This window comes from Silene latifolia, chromosome 9 (genome assembly GCF_048544455.1).
Source record: "Silene latifolia isolate original U9 population chromosome 9, ASM4854445v1, whole genome shotgun sequence".
Taxonomy (NCBI): Eukaryota; Viridiplantae; Streptophyta; class Magnoliopsida; order Caryophyllales; family Caryophyllaceae; genus Silene; species Silene latifolia.
In genome coordinates, this window is record NC_133534.1 from 8,637,218 (window position 1) to 8,659,410 (window position 22,193).

Consider the following 22,193-nt stretch of genomic DNA (forward strand, 5'->3'; position numbering starts at 1 on the left):
TCTATCATTAGGGTATAGGTTCATATCATTTGCACATATTTTAATTATGATAAAAAAAACGTATGAATATTAATAGATGTATTTGCTTATTATTAAATCGGGTTGGATGTCGAATTAGGTTCAAAAAATATGGTGTACTTTTAAATATGTTATTCATCTCACATTGAAAAATAATGTAGGTGTGATAAATATATATTACGTATAAATAGTTGAATTGTCCCACACCATAAGATTATCATAGGTGCGGTGATCCCATGATTATAAATAGGATTTATCCTTGGAACTTAGGTATCACCCCAAATATATTAAATCTCTTAAAGTATACTTATTATATAAGAGACTTTAAACATAATCTTGAATTATGTTTAATTTTTAAAGTTGCAACATTTTTTTAGGTGGGAGAAAGATCGATAAAATGCTTAATATTATAGCGGAAATTTTTCATGTTACCCTCGAATTTTGTTAGATTACACATAATACCCCTAATTTTGAGTTTGTACATATAATACCCTTGTGTTTACTTTTTTTCATAACGCTGTTACTCCTATGAGTAACTAGATGAGTAATTGAGCATGCCATGCTATTTGTGTTTTGTTATATAGGTATTAAATGTTAGTTTATTAAATAAAATATGGATTTAAGAATTAGATGATGAAGTGTTTGTGTAATAGACGATAACAAAAGAAAAAGGCGTCAAAAGTCATAGGAGTAGTGACATTATGACGGAAGTTGTCAAATGGTATTCTAGGAAAGAAAAAGGTGAACACATGGGGTACCATTTGTAGAAACTTAAAATTAGGGGTACCATGTGTAATCTATCAAAGTTCAAGGTTACCATGAGAAATTTCCAATACTATAATGATATAGTTAACTAAATTTTCATCTCAAAGAGAGAGATATCCGTACCAATAAAACAATAAAGGAGGTATTATTTTTTAATGGAGAATACTTGATCATATTATTAAATTTAAATACAACTATTAGATATAATGAGTATCAATTAACCGTATTCGGTATTCGGGATCTGGTGAATGTCGAACTAAATGCAAAGAAGATGGTGTAATTCTGAGTATGTTATTTGTCACACATTGAAAAACAATGCAAGTTTGATGATATACATACTACGTATAAATGTTAGAATTGTCCCACATCAGAAAAATAATCCAAGTTTAGTGAATATATTACTTATAAATAGTAGAATTGTTCACATCAAAAGATTAGTATAAGGTGGTGGTGATTATATGATTATAAATAAGAGTTAACCCACGTATATATTAATCTTTTTTTTTTTTTTTAAAGAGATATTTTAATAATATGTAAACAAATCATTAGACATAGAATGTAAACATTAAACCCTTATGCTTTTTTTTGCATTATAAATAAGTTAATTACCCCGTTGCAACGCACGGGCATTCAAACTAGTTTGAAATAAAAAACAATACAATACATACTTCGTGTAAAAACGGTCTGTGAAACGAATACACAAAAAAAAAAAAAATCAAAGAAGCTCTCCGCATACTCATTCTAACGAATCAAACGGTCAAACCCTGGATCAGCTGACAAGAGAGACGTAAGTATGTAACCGGTTGACTCAAGCATGGTCTTGGATCAGCATGTGGGAGGAGTTGGGCCGGGTCAAACCATTTGCACTATCCTTTACCCGGAATAGGCTCACCGGGAGACAGGCCGGGTTGCGGGAAAACCCGACCCATGAGTCGAATTGGGCCAACCCGTTCAAGTGACCAAGTTAGCCCAGGTGAGAGCACCCTTCAAAGTGCAACCTAAAAGCCCATATAGTTACAACTTGGTCATAGGAAAAACACATAACACATCGAGTTTCCGTTCTCTGAAAAAAGAGGGAGAGAAAGAGAAAGAAGCAATGGCAAGCGAAGAAGAAGCAGGAGAGTTTTACCTACGATACTACGTAGGTCACAAAGGCAAATTCGGGCACGAATTCCTAGAATTCGAATTCCGACCCGATGGTAAACTCCGTTACGCTAATAATTCCAATTACAAAAACGATACTATGATTCGTAAAGAAGTCTTCCTTACTCCCGCCGTTCTTCGCGAATGTCGCCGTATCATCTCCGACAGCGAGGTACGGATTTCTTTTACTTTACGGTTCCGTATTTTATTTACGTACAAATTATAGAATAAGACGGTTTTATAACATAACACGAAGCTTTGACCATTTGATTGGTTAAACAATCGGAATTCAAATTAGGGTTTTATCCGACAGGGACGTTTACCTTTACCCCCATCTCCGTAGGGTTTCGATTTTTTTGTCCTGATAAATTAGGGTTTTTTTGTACTATTGGATTGGAATTCAAATTGATTGAGCCCTAATATTGGAAAATAGCTGGATTTGACTGTTAATGTATGTGTCTTCTGGGTTGTTTATAGGGTAATTTGAGGGTGCCACTATGGTTTAACCTAGTTGCTCGTGTATAATGGAGGAAAATCTAGATTTGTTTGCTAATTTAGGGTTTTTTCTTTTCTTGAATTGAAGTTTTGTTTGGTTTCTACAAAGTACTAGAAATATTATGAGTTGACTGTTAAGTTAGGGTTGATGCTGCGTCTATTGTATTTACTTTGTTTGCTGGCTTGTTTTGGAGATATTAGGGTTATTTGAGGGTATCTGACTATCTGTAGGCCTAAACCTAATTGCGCGGGTATAATTGGTTATATTTCTTATACAAATCAAAACCATAAATTTGTAGATTTGATCGCTAGTTTAGGTATTTTTCGGTTGTTTCAAATGTTAAAATCTGTATATGAGGTTGTAGCCGTGTGGATTACATTATTACAACTGAAATTTGTTTTCTGGATTGATTTGAATATAATAGCGTAATTTGAGGGCCTCTTAGGAATTAACCTAATTGCTCGGTTAATTGGGGAAATTCTGGATTTTATTGTTAATTTGGGTATCTTTTTGGCTGTTTTATATGTTGTTCACAAGTTATGGAGGTTGCTAAAAGTTTATATATGGGGTGTTTGCGTTAATTAGCATGTGGTTTTACAGTAATCTTTGTGGTGAACCACCTTTTATAAGTATTTGTGAAACTAGCCGAACTATTATTGTGCAGCCGTAGTTAGCTTCCTTGCTGATAATGTCTCATGTTTATATCTTCACACTCTATTGTTGTTGTCCTGTTGGGTTAACTTTTGGTGCTTGTTATTCAAGCTTGTTATAATTGATTTTAGGTAGTTTCTGTAATTTCATTCAAGGTCGTAATTTGTAATGAGAAATGTTTGTTTTTGGTTAGATCATGAAGGAAGACGACAACCTCTGGCCCGAACCTGACCGTGTTGGCAGGCAAGAGCTTGAAATTGTGATGGGAAATGAACATATCTCCTTCACAACTTCTAAGATTGGCTCACTTGTTGATGTCCAAAGCAGTAATGATCCTGAGGGCCTTCGCATCTTTTACTATCTTGTTCAGGTCAGTTCTTCCTCCCCATATTTATTTTTCTTTTCCTTTCTAGCTCTGCTATTTCAGGTTTTTGTTATATTTGGGCTCTGCCTCTTATTGCATTATGCTATTGCTGGTATCATGTTCAGCTGCTTTTTATGATCTTTCGACGATTGAACATTGTAGTTTGAAATGCATTTCTCTTGGCTCTCTGCGTATATTGATATTTATATTGGCTATTTTGGTGTTGCATTGACTTGTTTAAATTAATTTCATTAAGTTTTGACCATTATAAAGACCTGTGCTTAAACGATTGCTTCTGTGGCACTATGCTATGCATAAAAGTTCTGTTGGCATGTGAGTGTTTTTAGTTTTTACATTGTACAAGGTTGGGGTTGTTATGGATCCATAGCTTTATTTTGTTCTAATTCTAATTGTCTACCCAACTTCTATATCAGCAATGGAAATTAATGGTCAATAGTATCATTCTATGGTCAGGAACCGTATGGGATCCATAGTATCTGGTTTAGGTCACATAGCCATATATAAAGACAATGGAAATTAATGATACAGAAAACTATTTAAGTTTTAGACATTAAACTCATTGTTTCAGTTCTTTATTTGAGCTTTAGAATTGAACTCATTGTTTCAGTTCTTTATTTGAAGGATGATAATATGAATGTACTCAATGTAGTACTTGGGTGCTTGTTACTTTTGTCGCTCAGTCTGTTTGTCTGCTATTTTCTTTCACCTTTTCTACCAAATTGGGAGAGTAGAGTCTTTTCTCTCGCAATCGTCGGCTTGAGAAAAATGATATTTTTTGTGTATAGTACTATAGTTAATTATTATTTTTACAACTTTCACTAAATTAAATGCATAAGATGCACCTTTCTTAGGCGTTGCTTGTTTCTTCACCTTCGCTGAAGTGGATATTTCACATTTCCTTTGTGTTTGCTTTTGTCTATGCTTTGGTGGAGGACTTTTAATGCCTTCACAGCTTCATACTTCTGAAGAATGCTTAACATCACATACTCTCGTATGTGATTGAAATTTGAGGATCTCTTTGAATGTATTTCGTTTTTCGAATTATCAACCCTAAGGATTATGGGCATCTTGCTTGCAAGCCATTTGGTAGATGAGAAAAAAATATGTTGCTTACTTAGTTCTAAAAGGCACAAGGCACATCGAGGTAAATGGCGTGCCCATGCACACAAAACCAATCAAATTTTCTTTTCCAAAATTAAATTTTGTGGTAAGAGGGCTGATTGTAAACAAGTAAAACCTAACAAGCAATAGGGTTTGGCTGCTTTTTAGATACTTTCAATGTTGCTAATAGGGATAAATGTCTACACGTTGTTTGATGCGTAGTATTGTCTAGCATATTTCATGTTTTAGAAATCGTATATGGTCATAACATTTCTTAGATATTTTAGATCATGTTTGGCCTAATTTGTTAAAAATGAATTTTGTTGTTTTCAAGCTTAATTTTCTAAAAGTGTTATTCAAAAGCTAGAAGCACCAAATTGGTACTTTTAGTTTTAAGGGCAAAAAGATGATTTTGAGCTTTTAAGAATCTATTTTTGACTTTTAAATAATTGTGTGTTTGGCCAATTTGTGTTTTTTGGTCAAAAACACTTTAAAAAGTTGGGCCAAACACACTTAAATTTTAAATGTATATTATTTGTTTACACCCCTCGGGTGTGGCATAATGTGAACGGCTACAATAGTGCAATGCTTTATCAAACACAAGGCAACAATTTTAACATGTGATTCAAAGGCGCCAATCTAAAATGTGGTGAGGGGTAATCAGATGTAAGCAACTTTTACATGTGTTATAGAGAAGGCTGTTCCAGCGACCCATGTTGAACATTGCATTGATTGTGTGCTACTCACTGTATAAATAGTGGGAACAATTCGATTGGCCGCTATTTCACAGTATAATAATGTGCGACAATTTTTGTTTTGTCCGTCATAATCTAAAAGTCCAAAATCAGGAGAATATTGAATTTCGGTTCTGTTCGATATTAGAAAAATGTTACAAACCATTGAAAATTAGTTTGTCCGTTTTTTTCTAGCCCTCCCTTTACACATTATATAGTAAATCTAGCTAGGGGAAGCTTCACACTTATAAATGGATCATGAACTTTTTTTGTTTACATGCAGTCATCTCATCCTGAATTCACAATGTGTACTTCACTAAAATAGGCTACCGTCACTTATTAAAAGAGAAAATAGGCTACTGTGAGTGCGGTAGTCTTGTCACTACTTTGGGTTATTACTTATTATGAATTACTCAATGGTAAATTACTGTGAAAAGTGCCAACTTAAAGGAAAAGGCAGAGGAAAACCTAAGAAAGTAAAGCTTGTCTCCATGTATATATATTCGTTGTTACACAAAATAATATTGGCCAGGAGTCGTTATAGCTTATCTTTAGTTTTAGATCTGAGTCAGTCATGCAAGCCAAGGTAAATATAAAGGATGCTTCCCCATGTAATAGATCAGGTAGTACAATCAATGAGAACTAACATTTGATCACGTATCAAAAATAGTCTTAACTACTTCCTCTTCGACATCAATACCAGTCATCACATATAACATTCTAGAATTCATCAGTGGCAATCTTGGCACCCTACTACTTACCCCCACCTCATCTTGTACAACATTGTTAATTTGTTATCATTTGAATTTGTGTGAATGAATCCATTGGCAATCCACCAAATATGTCACTAAGCCACTAAGGGCGCATTTGGTTCAAAAGGTTGCAATGGATTGGAATGGAATGAGATGCCGTAGAGGGATGGATTTAGAACCCCATACCTAATATTTCTTGTTTGGTTTACTCTAGAATTTTGTGGAGGGGGGATGAAGTTTGATACTTGAGGGGGATGGTGGGTATGAGATTCAAAGGGGTTGGCGTGGAATTAGAATCCGTGGGGTTTCTAACTCCATTCCAAAATGCGGAATCCAAACACTGGAGGATCAAATCCATTACATTCCATTCCATTCCAACTCCCCCAACCAAACACCCCTCTAAAATCAGTGTCAGAGCTTTGGCTTTTAAATTTTGATAGATTTGGTGGACTCTATCATCTCATAACCTTTTCATTTGGAGGATTTTTATTGCGTACACACACAGGAATCATGGATTATAATTTTTAGTTTCTTTAAGAAAGGAAGAGTGTGCCTTCACTCTTACAGTAGTTAATTGCTTTTATATCTTATGTTTTTCATTACTCTTACCTTTAAAGTTGCTGTGTGAGTTTGTCGTTCTTTATAATATTATGTCCCGAACACACAAGTATGTACCCAAAATCTCTTGGGGATAAGAATCATCGAGTAGCTCTTAGTTTCCCAAAGTTCTTTCGAGAGGGTGCCCATTTTAAGGAGTACATGTGAATTCAGGAGAATTGCACATACTCCCTTGTTCACTTTGATACATAGTATTATCCTTCTTTGGTCACTGAAACCAATCCTCTACATTTTCGACTAAATTTGATCTTTAAGAAGACAAATATATCCACACAACGCTTCTGGATTCCGTTGTTTATTCGATTGTTTCTTGGGATACATAGTATTACCCTACCCACTTTCTTATTTCTTGGGATATGTGTCTTATAGACAATTTGACGTGTAGTGAATCCAAATTAATGGAGGGAATAGAAGAGAAAAGAGCTATTTGTCCATTCAAGTAGAGCCATGTTGCCCCTCCTAGGTTCGCTATAAGTTGGATTTGTGCCTAATTATTGTATAACAGAAGTTCATCTCAGTGGTTGGAAAGGGTAAGGGTTTAGCATGGGTTTTTAATCAAAGACGAGTGTCTGAATTTCTGTTAGTGTACCCTGTTCCATAAATCCTTGCTCACAACTGGTGTTATACTTTCCATATATCAGAAGTTTTTCGTTCAAGTTAGTGGTTTTCAATGAAATTTACTTGGATCTGTAAACTACTTACGTATGAAAGATTTCATGTTTGCCCTATATTTATGCCTTTATGGTGAAAATCAAGTAGCTTTGTGTGGGCTATAAAAATGGTTTAGAAGAATCGATGAATATCTGTTATGATACTGAAAATGTTTCATTGTACTCCCTCCAAGTTTTTTTTTTAATCTTCCCCTTTCTCTAATATATGTGAGGAGTATTTTATTGAAAGGGGAAGATAAAAAATACTTGGAGGGGAGTATTTGTTAAACTCTGATGTTCTTATGCTTTGCGGTGTGATATGCATTTGAGGTGTCGTGATATTAGGAGGATGGGGAAGATGTAAACTCTGATGTAAATATTTCTGGTGTAAACTCTGATGTAAATATTTCTGGTGTAAACTCTGATTCTTTTATGCTTTGCGGTGTGATAGGCATTTACCAATGATTTGTTTTTGCAGGACTTGAAATGCTTCGTGTTTTCCTTGATCTCTCTCCATTTCAAAATCAAGCCAATATAAGGAAGATGACATTGTCGGGTTATCTATCGTCTTCTGGAGCAGTTGTTTTGGGTCATCGCTTTTTTCTTGAGGGTTTGAATGTTTGATGTTGTTGCTGAAACATTTACAATGATCTGGAATGCTTCTATGACTATTTGGCGTGTAGATGCGCGTTGGTGAACTGGTTTAATTATGTAGTGAGTAAACCGATCTGTAAGATCAAGATTGTAATCAAATGTGGACTAAGATTCCTAAGATGTTTGCACTCAAACTCAGTGTCCATTGTCCAACCATGATCTGTGTTTGACAGGTGACAACACAAAAATCTGGTTTTGATTTGATTTCGACATGCAATCTCGAGTATTGTTTTGTTTTACCTTTATAGGTCTATTTGCGACATAAATTTGACGTAAGACGCCTTTATAGTCGTTTCGCGACATGGGACTGTGATCTAAGACACCTATACAGTCCCACACGGCTGTTCTATGGGGTGTAAATTGTAGGCGACTAGGCGTCTATAATTCCGCAACATTGAATAATGTCTTGACTAAGTGAAGGTTATAAGTATGACCCCATAGAACAACTAGAGAGTGTTACTGGACATTGAGGTGTTGCTTGGTGTTGTTGAAGGTCGACCTTTGATGTCAAGAGTCGGGGGTCTCCGACTCCACGGAGTCTGAACCAGATAACATAGTCAAATATCCATGTCTCTAATTCAGTCTTTGGCCCAAGAAAACTCTTTGGTTTATTTAATCACAATCATAGTTTTGTGTTTAAATCTCTACGTTTAATTTGTAAAAAAAATCTTTTCTTTACCAAGCCTATTATGTCAAATTCCAACACAATAAGATTGATTTTATTCGTTTCAATCACTTGTTTATCCTATACTGCTGAGCGATTCAACGATTTTATGCCTATTCCAACTTCCCGCAAAACCAATCCAATGTAAAATCATTTTCAATAATACGTTCCACAAAAACCCAATTTATTAATTTTTTTATCCAAACATTTAAAAAAAAAAAGAGAAATGAATGACAAAACCACTCCCTACTCTCTTGTCTGAACCCTCAATATTTTAATGTCATTTAGCACATCCAAGTACAATACATGGACCACCCTTATACCACATGACAACACTATCATAAATAAATAAAATAAAACCATTTTTTTTTTTTTTTAAAAAAAATACCCAATTTTGCCATGTCACCAATCCATGCACACAAATAAATCATTCATTTCCAACCATTGATCTAAAACCTCAAATCAATCCCTCACCATTAGATTAAAAAAACAAGAAGAACAATGTTTTCATTTCAACTTTTCATTTCATTGTTTTTCCCTCTAAATTTTCCCTCTTTGTTTTTCAATTTGGATCAATTCTTCTTCCTTTTTACCTTTAAATAAATCATTTCTTCTTCCAATATATTCCAACTCTTTCACATCTTTTTCTCCTCACTCTCACACAAACACACATCACACTCTTTCCATTTTTTTACTACTCCATCTTTTTTTTACCTCTTCCCCAACAACTTATCATGGCTTTTGCAGATCTCTCCACTAACTCTGTTGTTGACTACAACCAGGTAAAAATTAATTACCCCTTTCAAATCTCATTTTTTACCTTAAATTAACCTTTGTTATATCTTTGTCTATGTTCAAATTGTTTGACTAATTGTGTTGTGCTCAAATATCCCATGTTTAGTTAGTATTCGATATCGTGTACAACAACCTTATAATATCTTAAGGTGTATACTTTGAGAATTTGTCCTCTGATGCTAATCTTAGAAATGACACAAATTCTTGTTTAAAGCGGGTTTACTCGGAAATTCATCCATTTTTCAAAATCTAAACCACAAATAATGGGCTATTCTTAGAAACAACATGAAACGGGTCAAATAGTTAGATTTGAATATGAACAACTTTCTGTCCTTCTCGTTCCGTTTATTTATTTGTTTTTTATTAAAATACAACTCACCATAAACAAATAATCAAGACGGATCTGAAGCACAAATAAGATGCTAATCTTAGAAACAACACAAATTTTTGTTCAAGACGGGTTTTTACTTTTTATCAACATTATTAAATAAAAATCGGGTCAAATAGTTAGATTAAAACATGAACTACTTTTCCTATTTTGTTTATTTATTTACTAACTTTTGATTAAAATACGTTTCACCATAAACAAATAATTGAGAATAAGGGGCTAATTTAATCTTTTAGAAAGAAGACAAATTCATGACCAGTCACCAAAAACAAATAATCGAGACGGAGTGACTAATAATCTTTGTATGCATGATTTGTAACAGATGATAATGGAAGCAATTGAAGAACTAAACTCAAATGAAGGAGCAAACATAACAGAAATAAACAATTACATTGAATCAAACTACCCAGATCTCCCACCTGCTCACTCTTCTCTTCTGTCCAATACTCTTGACAAATTACGTCTTTCTGGTCATCTCACTTACTCCAACAACATTTTCTCCAAACCCGACTCGAACCCGAACCAAAACATTACTCCAGCTAAGCGAGGCCGAGGCCGTCCACCCAAACCCAAATCTGACACCGACCCGATTTCTCCTGCTGCTTATACTGGGACCCCCAGGCCCAGGGGTAGGCCCCCTAAGGTTGTGGACCCACTTGCTCCGCCACCTCAGCCTAAGGTTAAGCCTACGTCATCTGGACGTGGACGTGGTAGGCCACGTAAGGATCCGTTGAGTGTTGCTGTTCCGGTTCCGGTTTCGGTTTCTGGTGTTAAGCGTGGACGTGGTCGTCCTCGCAAGAGTACTTAGGTTGTGAGTTGGAGGAAGGATAAGGAAGATTGTTGATGGTTGTTTTTTTTAGGGTTTTTAATTTTAATTGAGGAATTAAGGGTTTGATTTTAGTAAGGTTAATTAATTATGTTTTAATTATTAATTATGAGTGTTTTAAGTAAGTTAGGATGATGTTGAAGAATTAGTAAGAGAGTTGTTGTTTATGTTGAAAGTTGAGATGTAAATGTCTTGTTGTTAATTGGAAAACTAATGTTTTAAGAGGATTAGTAAGTTTAATTTGAGACGGTTTTATGCAAACATTGTCTTAAGACGGTTCTAATCCAATTTTATGTTCGTATTTCTGCAAAAGTAGTTGCCAAAGAACTTGTTTTACGATATATTCATGTAAATAAAGTCGTCTTGTGATTCTTAGACGAGAACGAAGCAAATATCCCATATTTACGCAGAAGTAGTAATCAAAGAAGTTATTTTGATGTTATTATAATGAAGAAGTACTATTTATTCGGTATAGGTGTAAGGATGCTTTTTGAATTGAATTGAAAATGGACAAGCAAAAGAAAAAGGTAGGTATACCATTTGTGACGACATTTCCATAAAATGCAAGTTTTCTGCTGTCAATTATTAGGCCCTAGCTGGGAATTGGTTGGACAATGTACAAATTGTGTTAAACTCCCAACAATTTTTTGGATAAAGTTTCTCAAGGTGTGATTTCTCCTTACATCTAAAGGAATCCATCAAATGAAATATTATAAAGGTTAAAGTATAAAAAGTACGGTCTTTTCAGAGGACACGTGAATTTTTCTTTTGGAAGACCACTCTCCATAGGTTTAAAACACAATCTCAAATAATATGGTTGTATGGTCTAGTTTATAATGCCGTCGGTTCTATAAGAATTCAATTGTGTTCGTTTGGTTGTCGAATACGGAGTATATTGTGTGTGGAAGAGTTTATTCTTCCTATGGCAGTACGAGAGTCATTGAGGTATTGGGATAATGTTGTGGTGTCAAATTCGGAAAACAAGTTCAAAATATCTGAATTCATATCTGATTAAGATTAAAGGCTAAACGTAGTGACAATAGAATCTTAGTTTGAAACATAATCACAAAATGAGATAACATCAATGGCGACTATAGTCCCTAAACTTGAGTCCGAACCTATGCATACTTTTCACAGTAGTTTACATAATACGAATAAGCAATATACCCGAGGATGATTATGTGCGCACCAAAACAACACCTCGTGAGCAAAGCCTATGGGCGGGCATATCAACATTTGCTTGTATTCACCTCATGTTCACCAAATGCTGAACCTGATAACCCCAACTCCGAACATACTAGGGGTAAAAATCAGATCAACCCTGCGTTTCAAAGGGATTAGCATGTTTGGGATCGTGAGGAGCAACGTCAGGTTGATCTATAACATTGTCGGCAAAAGGATTTGGTGCCTGCAAGGCCGGTTCACAAGGTCCGAAAGGATTGTGAGGGGTTTGATGGGTCATAGCACTCGGCGGGGTAATGTTGTTGGTTGCAAATGGATCTTGGACTTCAAATGGGTTGTGGGCTGAAGTACCATATGCAGGATGCTGGTTTGCTCTGTAAGCTGCTTCGTCATACAAGCTGTTCAGCGTAAGTGAATCCAATCCGCCAGCCTGCATCAGTTGAGGTGTGTCACAGCAATGGCACAAGGAATATAGGCATGTAGCATACTTAAGCGCTATTTACTAAAAGACTCGGATGAAAGGACGGATGAAAGGACACAGGAAGCAAACACCTTTGAACATTTGGTCTTTATTTCAAACCAAAATGTGCTTGAGTTTGATCTATTGTTTCAAAGAATCACAGGTAAGAAACTGGAAGACAATGCGTGGAGGTCACAGCTAAAGTAGGTTAGGACTCGGGACACTTTTAAGTAATCCCAAGTTCCCAACTATGGGTTCATGAGCTTTCAGTGACCAAATCAGAAGAGGGAGGTACAAATAAAGAGAATGCATGAACATGTAAGAGATGCCAGTCCTTCGGTTTGAAATTGTCATCATTGTTACACCTTGTGGGACGGGTGTATGTTCTTTCCCTTTTGTGGGCCATAAACTTGTACATGAACTTTTATTGATAATCCTCTAATTCAAGACCGTCCAATGCTTCATATTAAGATGAAAAATTAAGTGATATTTGTAAGGTAAACCACCTACCAGTTGCCTTTCAGGATGAGAAGAAATGCCGCTGCTGGGGGTTGTAACTAACGCAAGTTCCCAACCACTAGGATCGAATTCTTTAGCTGTGGCAGTCCCAGAATTCAAAGTCGAGGCATCATCTAGAAACCAACGCCAAAAAATAATTTGATTCCCAGTAACGAAATAGAAATATAATAATCATGTATGACACAGAAGATATATGCTAACTTCTACCTGACTGCAGTATAGCCAAAGCCCATGTGTTGCTATCTTCAAAGGTTGACGATGCATCAGGGGCTATATTGAAATCCTGTAGGTATAAAGTAAAAGTGTTCTGATAAATGATAAGAGTATGAGCTATTATAAGTGCAACTACATTGTGGTTAAAGATATCTTGTCGTTCCATATTCACACCCTCGGATGAATATGTGAAATTGTCATAATTCTCTCCTTTGATCTAAGAGTAACATTTCCATTCCCTTCCTCCTTACCCTCAACATTCTCTCTGGATGATGCAAACAATAAGGTTTTGGGAATACAGAAGTAATCTTTGCCATAGGACACAGTATATTTATATTTAAGAATTTAAGTCGGTCAATTCTTTCAAAATCTTTCTTAGTTCAACCACACCTCTTTCTTCCTGTCAAAGAACTTACAACTTCATCATCAACCATGAACTACCATCAACCATTTATTAACGAAATGATCTTGATATATTTTGTATCGTATATCCTATTACTAATGAAATAGTCTCTCCATTACAAAAAGTTGCATCCCTAAGTAGTAGTCTTCGAAAGACTTAAAACCATGCAGAAAAAGCAACAATATGTTCATCCAAAATTAATTTATTAAGGATAAAGAAATACCAACAAATCTCCTGAGTCAAGCATCTCAGCAGGTGGTGTAGCTGAAGCAGCTGCTTCAGCAACTTCAGCTAAACCATCTGAAGCTACTGGTTGAGGCTCTTCAACTACTATGCCATCATCTTCTTGAGGAGAATCTTCTTCGGGTCTGTATGTCAGTTGAAGCCTCTCTGGAAGTTCCTGATTCAGAACAGTCGTACAAAAAAAGTAACTGCAAAGCCACTATATTGCAACATGCTTTTCTCATGAGATTTGAGAAACTAATGTACTAAACTAACCAGATGAAGGCTAGGGATAGATACAACACTAGGTGCTTCTCTGATGTACTCGTCCATGGTGGCAAGAAATGATTGTGGTGGCTGTAAAAGATAAACTAGCACACATTATCATCAGCTAAAACATATACTTGAAGTACTGAGGTAAGAAGTTCATCTGTGCAACTATATACCTCTCTCAACACAGGGAACTGAAAATTCCGAGCCAGTTCCAACCCTTTGCAAACTTCATAGAAGTCGGTCAGACTCGCAGCCTGCATCAAATTAGAATTTTTTTTATCTGCGGCATCTTTGAGGCTCATGCTCATCACAATTACATTTTCCAATATTGATGTTATGAACAATAAACTGTCATAAAAATACCCAACTTGTCTAACATGAAGAACAGACTATAAAAATACTGCCAAACTAACTAATTTAGCAGTATGAACATAACAATTAGCATTACCTGCTGGCCAGCTCTTTTATATATCTCAAGGGCCTTCGTAGCTTCATGCCTTGGCATTTCAAAGAACTGTCAGAAGAGGAAAAAAAACTATTGTGAGTACGGTGACTATTGAAGTAATAAGAACAGAAATTACCAAAGTTACCTTATCAATCAGATTAATAATTCCATCATTAATTGCACAATAAATTTTAAAGCTCTCCTTAAGAACCTGCAATCATAAATAGAACAAACAGTCACTCACAGTTAAGTAATTCTTAAAACATGGAATGTTATAGGCACGCCATCAAATCAAAGTAATAATATGAATGATAAGACAAACTGATTACAGAAAATCACATGATTGGTGAGAACACTGGCCCATTTAACTAACAAATAGAAACAAAATAATTTTCCCTTTTAAGACCTATCATCATGTTCGACGGAACTCTTTCCCAGCCTAAACAAGAAGGGGGTTTCCAGGTGCACTCTCAGATAGAAAAAAAAAGCAGTCTTCTGGTACTTCATGATTAAAGAAACGCATAGAGTTTAAGGTATACTGATCATAGAAATATAAAAAACTGTGACACTAGAAAGGAGGAAGGACGCTACATGGACACTATTCTCAAAAGAAGAAGATTTTAAATAGGAAACAAAAACAGATTTTTAGACAGGAAACAAAGCTAACAACAACAATGCCAGCTGCCGAAAAAACCACAACAATGTCCTAGTCCCAAAATGATTTGCGGTCAGCTAACATGAATCATTGTCTGAAACCGTTCGGGCATGAGTCACATACTGCGCATAAAAGTTTTATACAAACAAAAAGTAAATGAAATAAAATAAATTGTAACAGAACTAATAGGTCGTAAAATAGAGTAAGAAAATGTGAAAAACAAAAAAATCGAATGGTAGAAGGGTTTGAAAATTAGCAATAAAGGATAAAAATAGTAAAAAATAAAGTTTTTTGTAAAATAAGAATAAAAGTAGAGCAGAATTTCAAAGATCATACTACATCATCCACATGGATTCTCTCTCCACAGTGCTCTGTCCAATGCCTCACACAGGAAAAAAAACTAGAATAGGAAATTTCATCAGCTTGAGGTCGAAATATAAAGAAGGTCGATACTTATTTAAGAAAAAATGCACTAAAAAAATTGACTTAAAGACACAAGGCAATGACTGTTGTGGCCTATAGAAAATCAAAGGGGCGGGTATCTGGAAAGACTCAAAGACACAAAAGGTGCAACAGAGATTTCTCTAACGATACGAAAGCAGAAGGGGAGGATCTGGAGTGGAGAGCATATATTTCAGTAACGATAGCCTGCCCAGAGAAACAAACATTACAGATTCGCCAAATAAAATGTCCAATTTCTTTGCTTGCCACTACCAGCCTGTTGTCAAAACACCCAACCCTCCCATCACATACACATCAAATTTGTTCTTGGATATCACATTAACATTCCCACTGATCCTGAAACATCCGAATCTTAGGCCTTCGGATTAAAGCAACTAATAACTCAAATTTAGACCCAACTTGGACAAATGTCAAGATTAATGAAACTGTCTCTCACAGAAAAGCAATTGAATATAATGTCACACAGTTGTCTTGTGACTGTTGTAGAAAGGCAAGACCACACTCAGCTGCAGTATATTCCGATAACTTACTACTGAGTTACTTCCAATAAACCACCATTCTGCTAATGTTAATCCCTGTATAATTTTTTTTTTCTTACGAATTTGACAGATTTTATTCAAAAAGATGGGGAGTTAGACGGAGATGTGGCTCACAGAATTAAAGCGGGATGGTTGAAATGGAAGAGTGCTTCAGGGTTTCTATGCGATAAAGATATGCCCCAAAGATTAAAGGGAAAATTTTATCGCACGGCAATTAGGCCTGCCTTACTTTACGACTCGGAGTGTTGGGCCGTGAAGCATTGTCACATTCAAAAGATGATGAGTGTGGCGGAGATGCGCATGTTGAGGTGGATGTGCGGACATACAAGGAAAGATCGGTTAAGGAATGAGGTGATTAGGGAAAAGTTAAAAGTGGCGCCAATCGAGGACAAGATGATGGAAAACCGACTAAGATGGTTTGGCCATGCGAGAAGGAGACCTATGGACGCACCAGTTAGGAGGCTGGAGACTTGGAGAACAGAAAAGGTCCCTAGAGGTAGAGGAAGACCGAGACAGACATGGTTGAGAGTGATAGAGCACGATATGAGAGCTCTGGGGCTTGAGGAGAGTATGGTGATGGAGAGGGCACAATGGAGGGAAAGGATACATGTGGATTTTTAGTATTGGATGTTTTTTTTGACATATTTAGTGTTTTCTTATTTAATTTAAAGAAATTAAATTATTTATTCTTCTCTCCTTTATTACACCTTTTTACCAACCACTTTCTTATAGATTTTACCTGGTTCATTCCGGAACCTTAATTCTATTTCGGTTTTTAAAAATCGTTTTAATCTTTTCTCTCGATTTAAATTTTAAGTTTTTATAAAAGAAAGCCGGAATTCGATGTTAAAACCCCTAAGTTTACCTTGACTTTCCATAACATTTTCGTTCTTCCTTTTTGTTTTTCATATTCCCTTTTTTTTATTCGTATTTTGAGGCGTGTGTTCACCCATGGACGGTTCGAAAGGATGATTCATGTCAGCCGACCCCAAATCATTTTGGGATTAAGGCTCTGATGTTGTTGTTGTTGTTGTTGTTATCCTTCACGAACAAACTACTGTTTTTTTTTATGTTCAAAAAACCTGAACCTAATTTATTTAAGCCAAAAGACTGAAGTTTGTAAAATGATATCAGCAAAGCATTTAAAAACATGATATTTTTTTTAATGGAAAAAGGCCAATCAAGAAAGACATACCAGTGCAAGTGCATACTGTATGACATAATTACGAAGTGCTGCTCCTTCTGGCTGTAGATGGCAAAGAAAGGCAAAAAAAATTAGAATCTTAACAGATGAAGAAGATCAGGGTCCTGTGAATATTGTGAATATTGTATATAATCGTAACCCTAAGCCATTAGCTTATACAAGAATTAAAAGAAAATTACACCAAACTACTGATTACTGAGACAAAAATGTAGGTAAGAAAAAGTACCCGGCATCCAAGTAGACGATACAGCAACTGTTGCAAGGCCGGCAATTGCTCCAATAGTTCCTCAGCATCCAGATCTCTTGTTCTGCTGTGTCCCTGTCGAAGCCCCAAAACAGCAAAATCATATACTCTGCTACAGGCAAGGTTTGTTCTATTCTGGTATTAATAGAAAATTGCAATGTCCAAAATCATATACATTATACATATGATTACATATATCAAAGACTCTCGTATATAGAAAGTGTGAGACATCATTAATCCTAACTAATAAGGGCTGGATTATCTGTATGAAACTATGAATGGATGATTAGTAGACAAATGGTGGCCTCTCACAAAATAATGTACAAGACAGTCTCTTTTAGAGTGTATATATAGTAAGAGAAAAATGCGAAAACAAAACATGAAATAACAGAAAAAAAAACGTTAAGTGCACACATTCATAATATACTAATATCTACGACAATGCCATGTCTCTTCAGATGAAAGGGATCTTCAATGATGAAAAATTAAACAAATGCATTTGGAGGACAAGTCTTTTTATTTAACAAAGGATATGCTCGCAACACCTAATATTATCTAAAAATAACCCTAGAAACTACCATTGTCTTTTTAAGAATCCCAAAACTAGATTCTCGTCCAGCCGTCCCGGTCAAGAGGTTAGACGAACAACATGTTTAACTTCAATCAAAGAAGAAACCATTCGAGAGCTACTGCGACTACATGACAATACTTGGAAAAAGGCTGCATTTCCAAAAGTTAGCCTTCTATTCACCAGCATACTAACCTAGTGGTCAACCTACTTCACTGCAGAAACAACAGTTTTATTCCCATCCTAAGAATCAGAAAACAAAAGGGTACATTTACACAAAAAGAAGAACAGATTAATACAGTTTATAAAGTTATTAATCATAATACTAGTAACATTTATTAACAAGCGTTGCATCCCGCAACTGTTTATGACCAAACTAAAACCAAACCTACCAAATTTTTGTCACTACCATTTCAAAAGATCTATTATTAAATCAGCTAAAACCACATCAGAATGCAATGAAGTTAATAAGTGAAAGTGAAGGATTGGATATGACCATCCCGTGGTAAGTCATGGTAAAACATCTAAACTCATTCCAAAACATCAATGCTTCACATCAACTTACTATACCTTAAGCAAGAGTCTTACCAAGAAGGCTATAACATGCTTAATATGCCATATACATATAACAAAAACGCTTAGAACAAAGGGAAACCACGTAGCATGGCTTATAAGAAGTTATACCTGTATCAGACACTAAATGAAACACTATAAAAACACTTGGAAGTTGGAACAAAGAGAACCAACATGACATAAGCTTATGCTACGATTGACCAATAAGGCAGTAACATGCAACACAATGTCACATAAATGTTATTGGCCACTAATACAAATAAAACTGCTGCTAGGGAATGTGAATCAAATAAAGAAAAGAAAGATATACTGCTTAGTGGAGAACTTTATGAATAAGACACAAACCTGCCCCTGCGCAGGCTTCGGTAAACGCTCTGCTTCAATGTCATATTTCAACGACCTGAAACAGTCGAGTCTTTCCTCCAAGAAAAGTGCATAACTACGAACCCATGCAGAACAGTCCCAAGCTGCAATGATGGTTCAATGATAAGGTTTTGAAGAATATATACAAGCCAACAAGCTAAATGACATGACGGTAGCAAAAAGAACGAGAAGTCGAGAAAACAGTTGAATACCAACCAATTGGGCTTGAATCATCCTTGAAATTCGACAGTTGAAGTACATGTTCACGCTGAGATAAAGTGAGAAGTTCTTCCCTAAAAGTCGGGTCACCTTCCCGTAGTAACCTATGCACAACTATTAATGTCTTCAGTGCTACCTGTTCAATAAGAAGAAGTGAAGATTCTCTAAAGCCAAACGATGATGAAATCAAAATAGCAACCCACACCAATGAATCGCAAACTACAGCAGGCATAAATATTATGCTGGAACATAAAGAGCAACTTAAGAAAAAAAATTTCCTTAAAAGGGTTCATTATCATCACTGGCCAGCCGCCAGCAGGACTGAATTCACATACACTTGGTGAACTAAAATGAGATTTTGACCTTCTATGATCCATTCAAACAGTCTACCACAACAATGGGATCATGTTTCAGTCAGAAAGCTGCTACACAATGGCAACAGAAAATCCTAATTCCGAAATTGAAACAAAATTCTCATAATTTCACAATTACAACAAGCACAGTAACTAATCAAGTGGAAAGACTGCAAGACCAGTACAACATTATGCCTTCATTTAATTTTTAAATGTCCTAAAGTCCCAACATATTGTTGCATTGACATTCTGACTACAACAATGCTCCGTGTTCAGAAATTTTCTTCGGACAATATAGTCAGAATCTGACATCGACGGTTTATGTATCCAACCTCAATGATACTATGGTATAGAGATGCTCCCCATTATGTTAATAACCCATAATGTCCCGGATTGTTAGACCGCCATTACATTATTTTCCGCTATATAATGCCCGTAAAAAGAAATGCCAAAACTTCAGCCGCATCAGTTGATATTTCAAAATATTTCAAAATATCATTATTACTCTACTGATATGTTCGAGACGTATACTACCACTGTACCACATTACCACTTTTTATGGAATTTTTAACTGAAAACATTACATTTGAAAATTGTGTACTATTTGTGAAGAGGTAATAGTAGAGAGAACATGTGCTATATAAAGATGTAAAAGTGTAAAACCAACTTAAATATCAGATCATAAGAAGCGAAGATTTAATGCATTTGGAAAACGACTATGAATTACGGCCACATTTGCTGCTACGCATAACGTCACATCTACGACAATCCAATATTGTTATTTCGCGACCCTTACCAATTCACCCTTACCCACCCTAACCACTGCCGCATTCAACACCATGAACAATACACAACTTTTCATAGTCATTTACCAATTCAAATAAGCTATCAGCATTAAAAAATTGAAATGAGTACAAACAAGCAGTGACTTTAGCCATATACAAGTTAATGGGTCTTGAGACCCCATGGCTTTCCGACAACTGACGTTTTCTATTATCAAAATTTGTATGATTTGGAAATCTTATGTCTTTATGATCCCGTAATAGAAGAAACAAATAACAATTACGTAAAAATTGACCCACACTTAAACGTCTCTGGCTACGCCACTGCAAACAAGAAGTGTCCTAATAAAATTCAAATCTCTTGCCAAATAGTCATATGGCAAATCAAGAGATCAAGAGTAACATAATGTCCATGGTGTATGAATAAACAATGTCTATGGTCCAAACAACCTTAAAACGATAAAAAAATAAAATAAAAGAGTGATAATTGCATAAAATAAGTTGACATTGTCAACAGGATCTTGTAGCCACCGACAACCAGAAATAACATCTAGAAAAACAATCATTCTTGCATAAGTAAGACGGTTTTACACAAATACTATCGTAAATCCCCTTATATTTACACAATTACACACACAATAAAGCGAACACGCAATCCAGTTCATAGACATTAACCTGTAATTAGAAGCGAAAAGTAAACGGAAAAAGGCGAATACCGTCCAATTACGCGTTTTGGTTAAACGACGAGCAAGAGCATGAATACAATACGCAACATCAGCCCTAGGCCTAACTGCTGATGTAGCAAGTAATAATTCTGCAACAAATCATTCAAAATTCATCAAACATTTCGATCTACCAGTCGAAAATCACAAAAATTGCGATAAAAATCAAAAGTTCAACAACAATTGCGTATTCTTACTTCTTAAATGCCGATCTTTCGGAGGAATTTCGACGTGATTCGTTGCTTTTACAGTAGCAACGTCCAAATCCTAATCACAAGAAAATCGAATTTTGTAAATAATTGAAATTAAATGAAAAGAATGAATTAGAGAGAGTGAAGAAGAAGAAGAAAGTGCAAACCTTGAAATCGCTGTTGATTTGAGCAAGGCCGACCTTGGTGTGGTCTTTAATGGCGCCGTACGCTTTACGCCATGTTATAGTCGCCATTTTTAACTGAGTTTTCTCTCTCTATCTCTAAGTTTTTAAGAAGAATAGAGTTGGTTGGGATGAAGGGTGATCTGACTGATGAATGAAGGATGATGGGTCCTTTTTTGGTTGATGCGAGTCTCACTCACATTAACTGAAGCTTTTGTTTTGGGCATGGTATCGGATCTGGTTTGGTTCGGGTTTTTATAAAATTTCATTTAAGATTTTACTGAAATATGGATAACTTATCGAAATTAAAAATGAGTTTTATAGTCACTATCTAGGATTATTTATTAATTAATTGAATTGAGTTGGTTTGTAGAACTCTCGGATAAGGCTGGTCAAAGCTTGCCTCGAGGTTGGTCAAATCAATCACGAGCCCGAGCTTGACTGAATCACGTTGGTCTAGAGCTCAGATCGGCTCGGTTCACAACATTTTACCTCCCAATGTTGTCTAATCCGCAACATATACGATTGAATGTATAGCACGACCATCAAGTCCAGAATATTCCTTCTTCATCAAATCTTGTATAATCATTTTATTTTACCACTCATCCCCAGCAAATCTATAACATATACGAGTGAATTTTTAAAGCACGATCAAAATATTCTTTTTTCATCGGATCTTAAATATAGTGAAAAAGTAATTACATTCATGGTGTCACCACCTTTGCTCTAGAGTACAATTAGCGGACCCTTTGAGAAAATATAAAATATCGTCGTATCAC

At 35.6% G+C, this 22,193-nt stretch overlaps 3 protein-coding genes across 3 annotated transcripts; 2 read left to right on the plus strand and 1 right to left on the minus strand.

The window, feature by feature from the left end:
• Positions 1–1,782: 1,782 nt before the first annotated feature.
• Positions 1,783–8,177, plus strand: LOC141599000 (protein mago nashi homolog). Its single transcript, XM_074418858.1, has 3 exons — positions 1,783–2,098; positions 3,267–3,443; positions 7,792–8,177. Exons 1-3 carry the CDS (start codon positions 1,880–1,882, stop codon positions 7,849–7,851), a joined length of 456 nt encoding a protein of 151 aa, XP_074274959.1. The 5' UTR covers positions 1,783–1,879; the 3' UTR covers positions 7,852–8,177.
• A 670-nt stretch (positions 8,178–8,847) lies between these two features.
• LOC141598989 (HMG-Y-related protein A-like) lies at positions 8,848–10,901 on the plus strand. Its single transcript, XM_074418845.1, has 2 exons — positions 8,848–9,413; positions 10,137–10,901. Exons 1-2 carry the CDS (start codon positions 9,366–9,368, stop codon positions 10,620–10,622), a joined length of 534 nt encoding a protein of 177 aa, XP_074274946.1. The 5' UTR covers positions 8,848–9,365; the 3' UTR covers positions 10,623–10,901.
• Positions 10,902–11,632: 731 nt separating this feature from the next.
• On the minus strand, positions 11,633–21,644 carry LOC141599001 (putative clathrin assembly protein At2g01600). Its single transcript, XM_074418859.1, has 15 exons — positions 21,400–21,644; positions 21,239–21,308; positions 21,036–21,133; positions 19,182–19,320; positions 18,948–19,069; positions 17,444–17,536; positions 17,209–17,259; positions 14,503–14,568; positions 14,361–14,426; positions 14,086–14,166; positions 13,916–13,996; positions 13,641–13,817; positions 13,009–13,084; positions 12,793–12,914; positions 11,633–12,252 (listed from the first exon to the last, which is right to left on the minus strand). The coding sequence occupies exons 1-15, from the start codon at positions 21,484–21,486 to the stop codon at positions 11,956–11,958; spliced, it is 1,626 nt and encodes a 541-aa protein (XP_074274960.1). The 5' UTR covers positions 21,487–21,644; the 3' UTR covers positions 11,633–11,955.
• Positions 21,645–22,193: the final 549 nt, after the last annotated feature.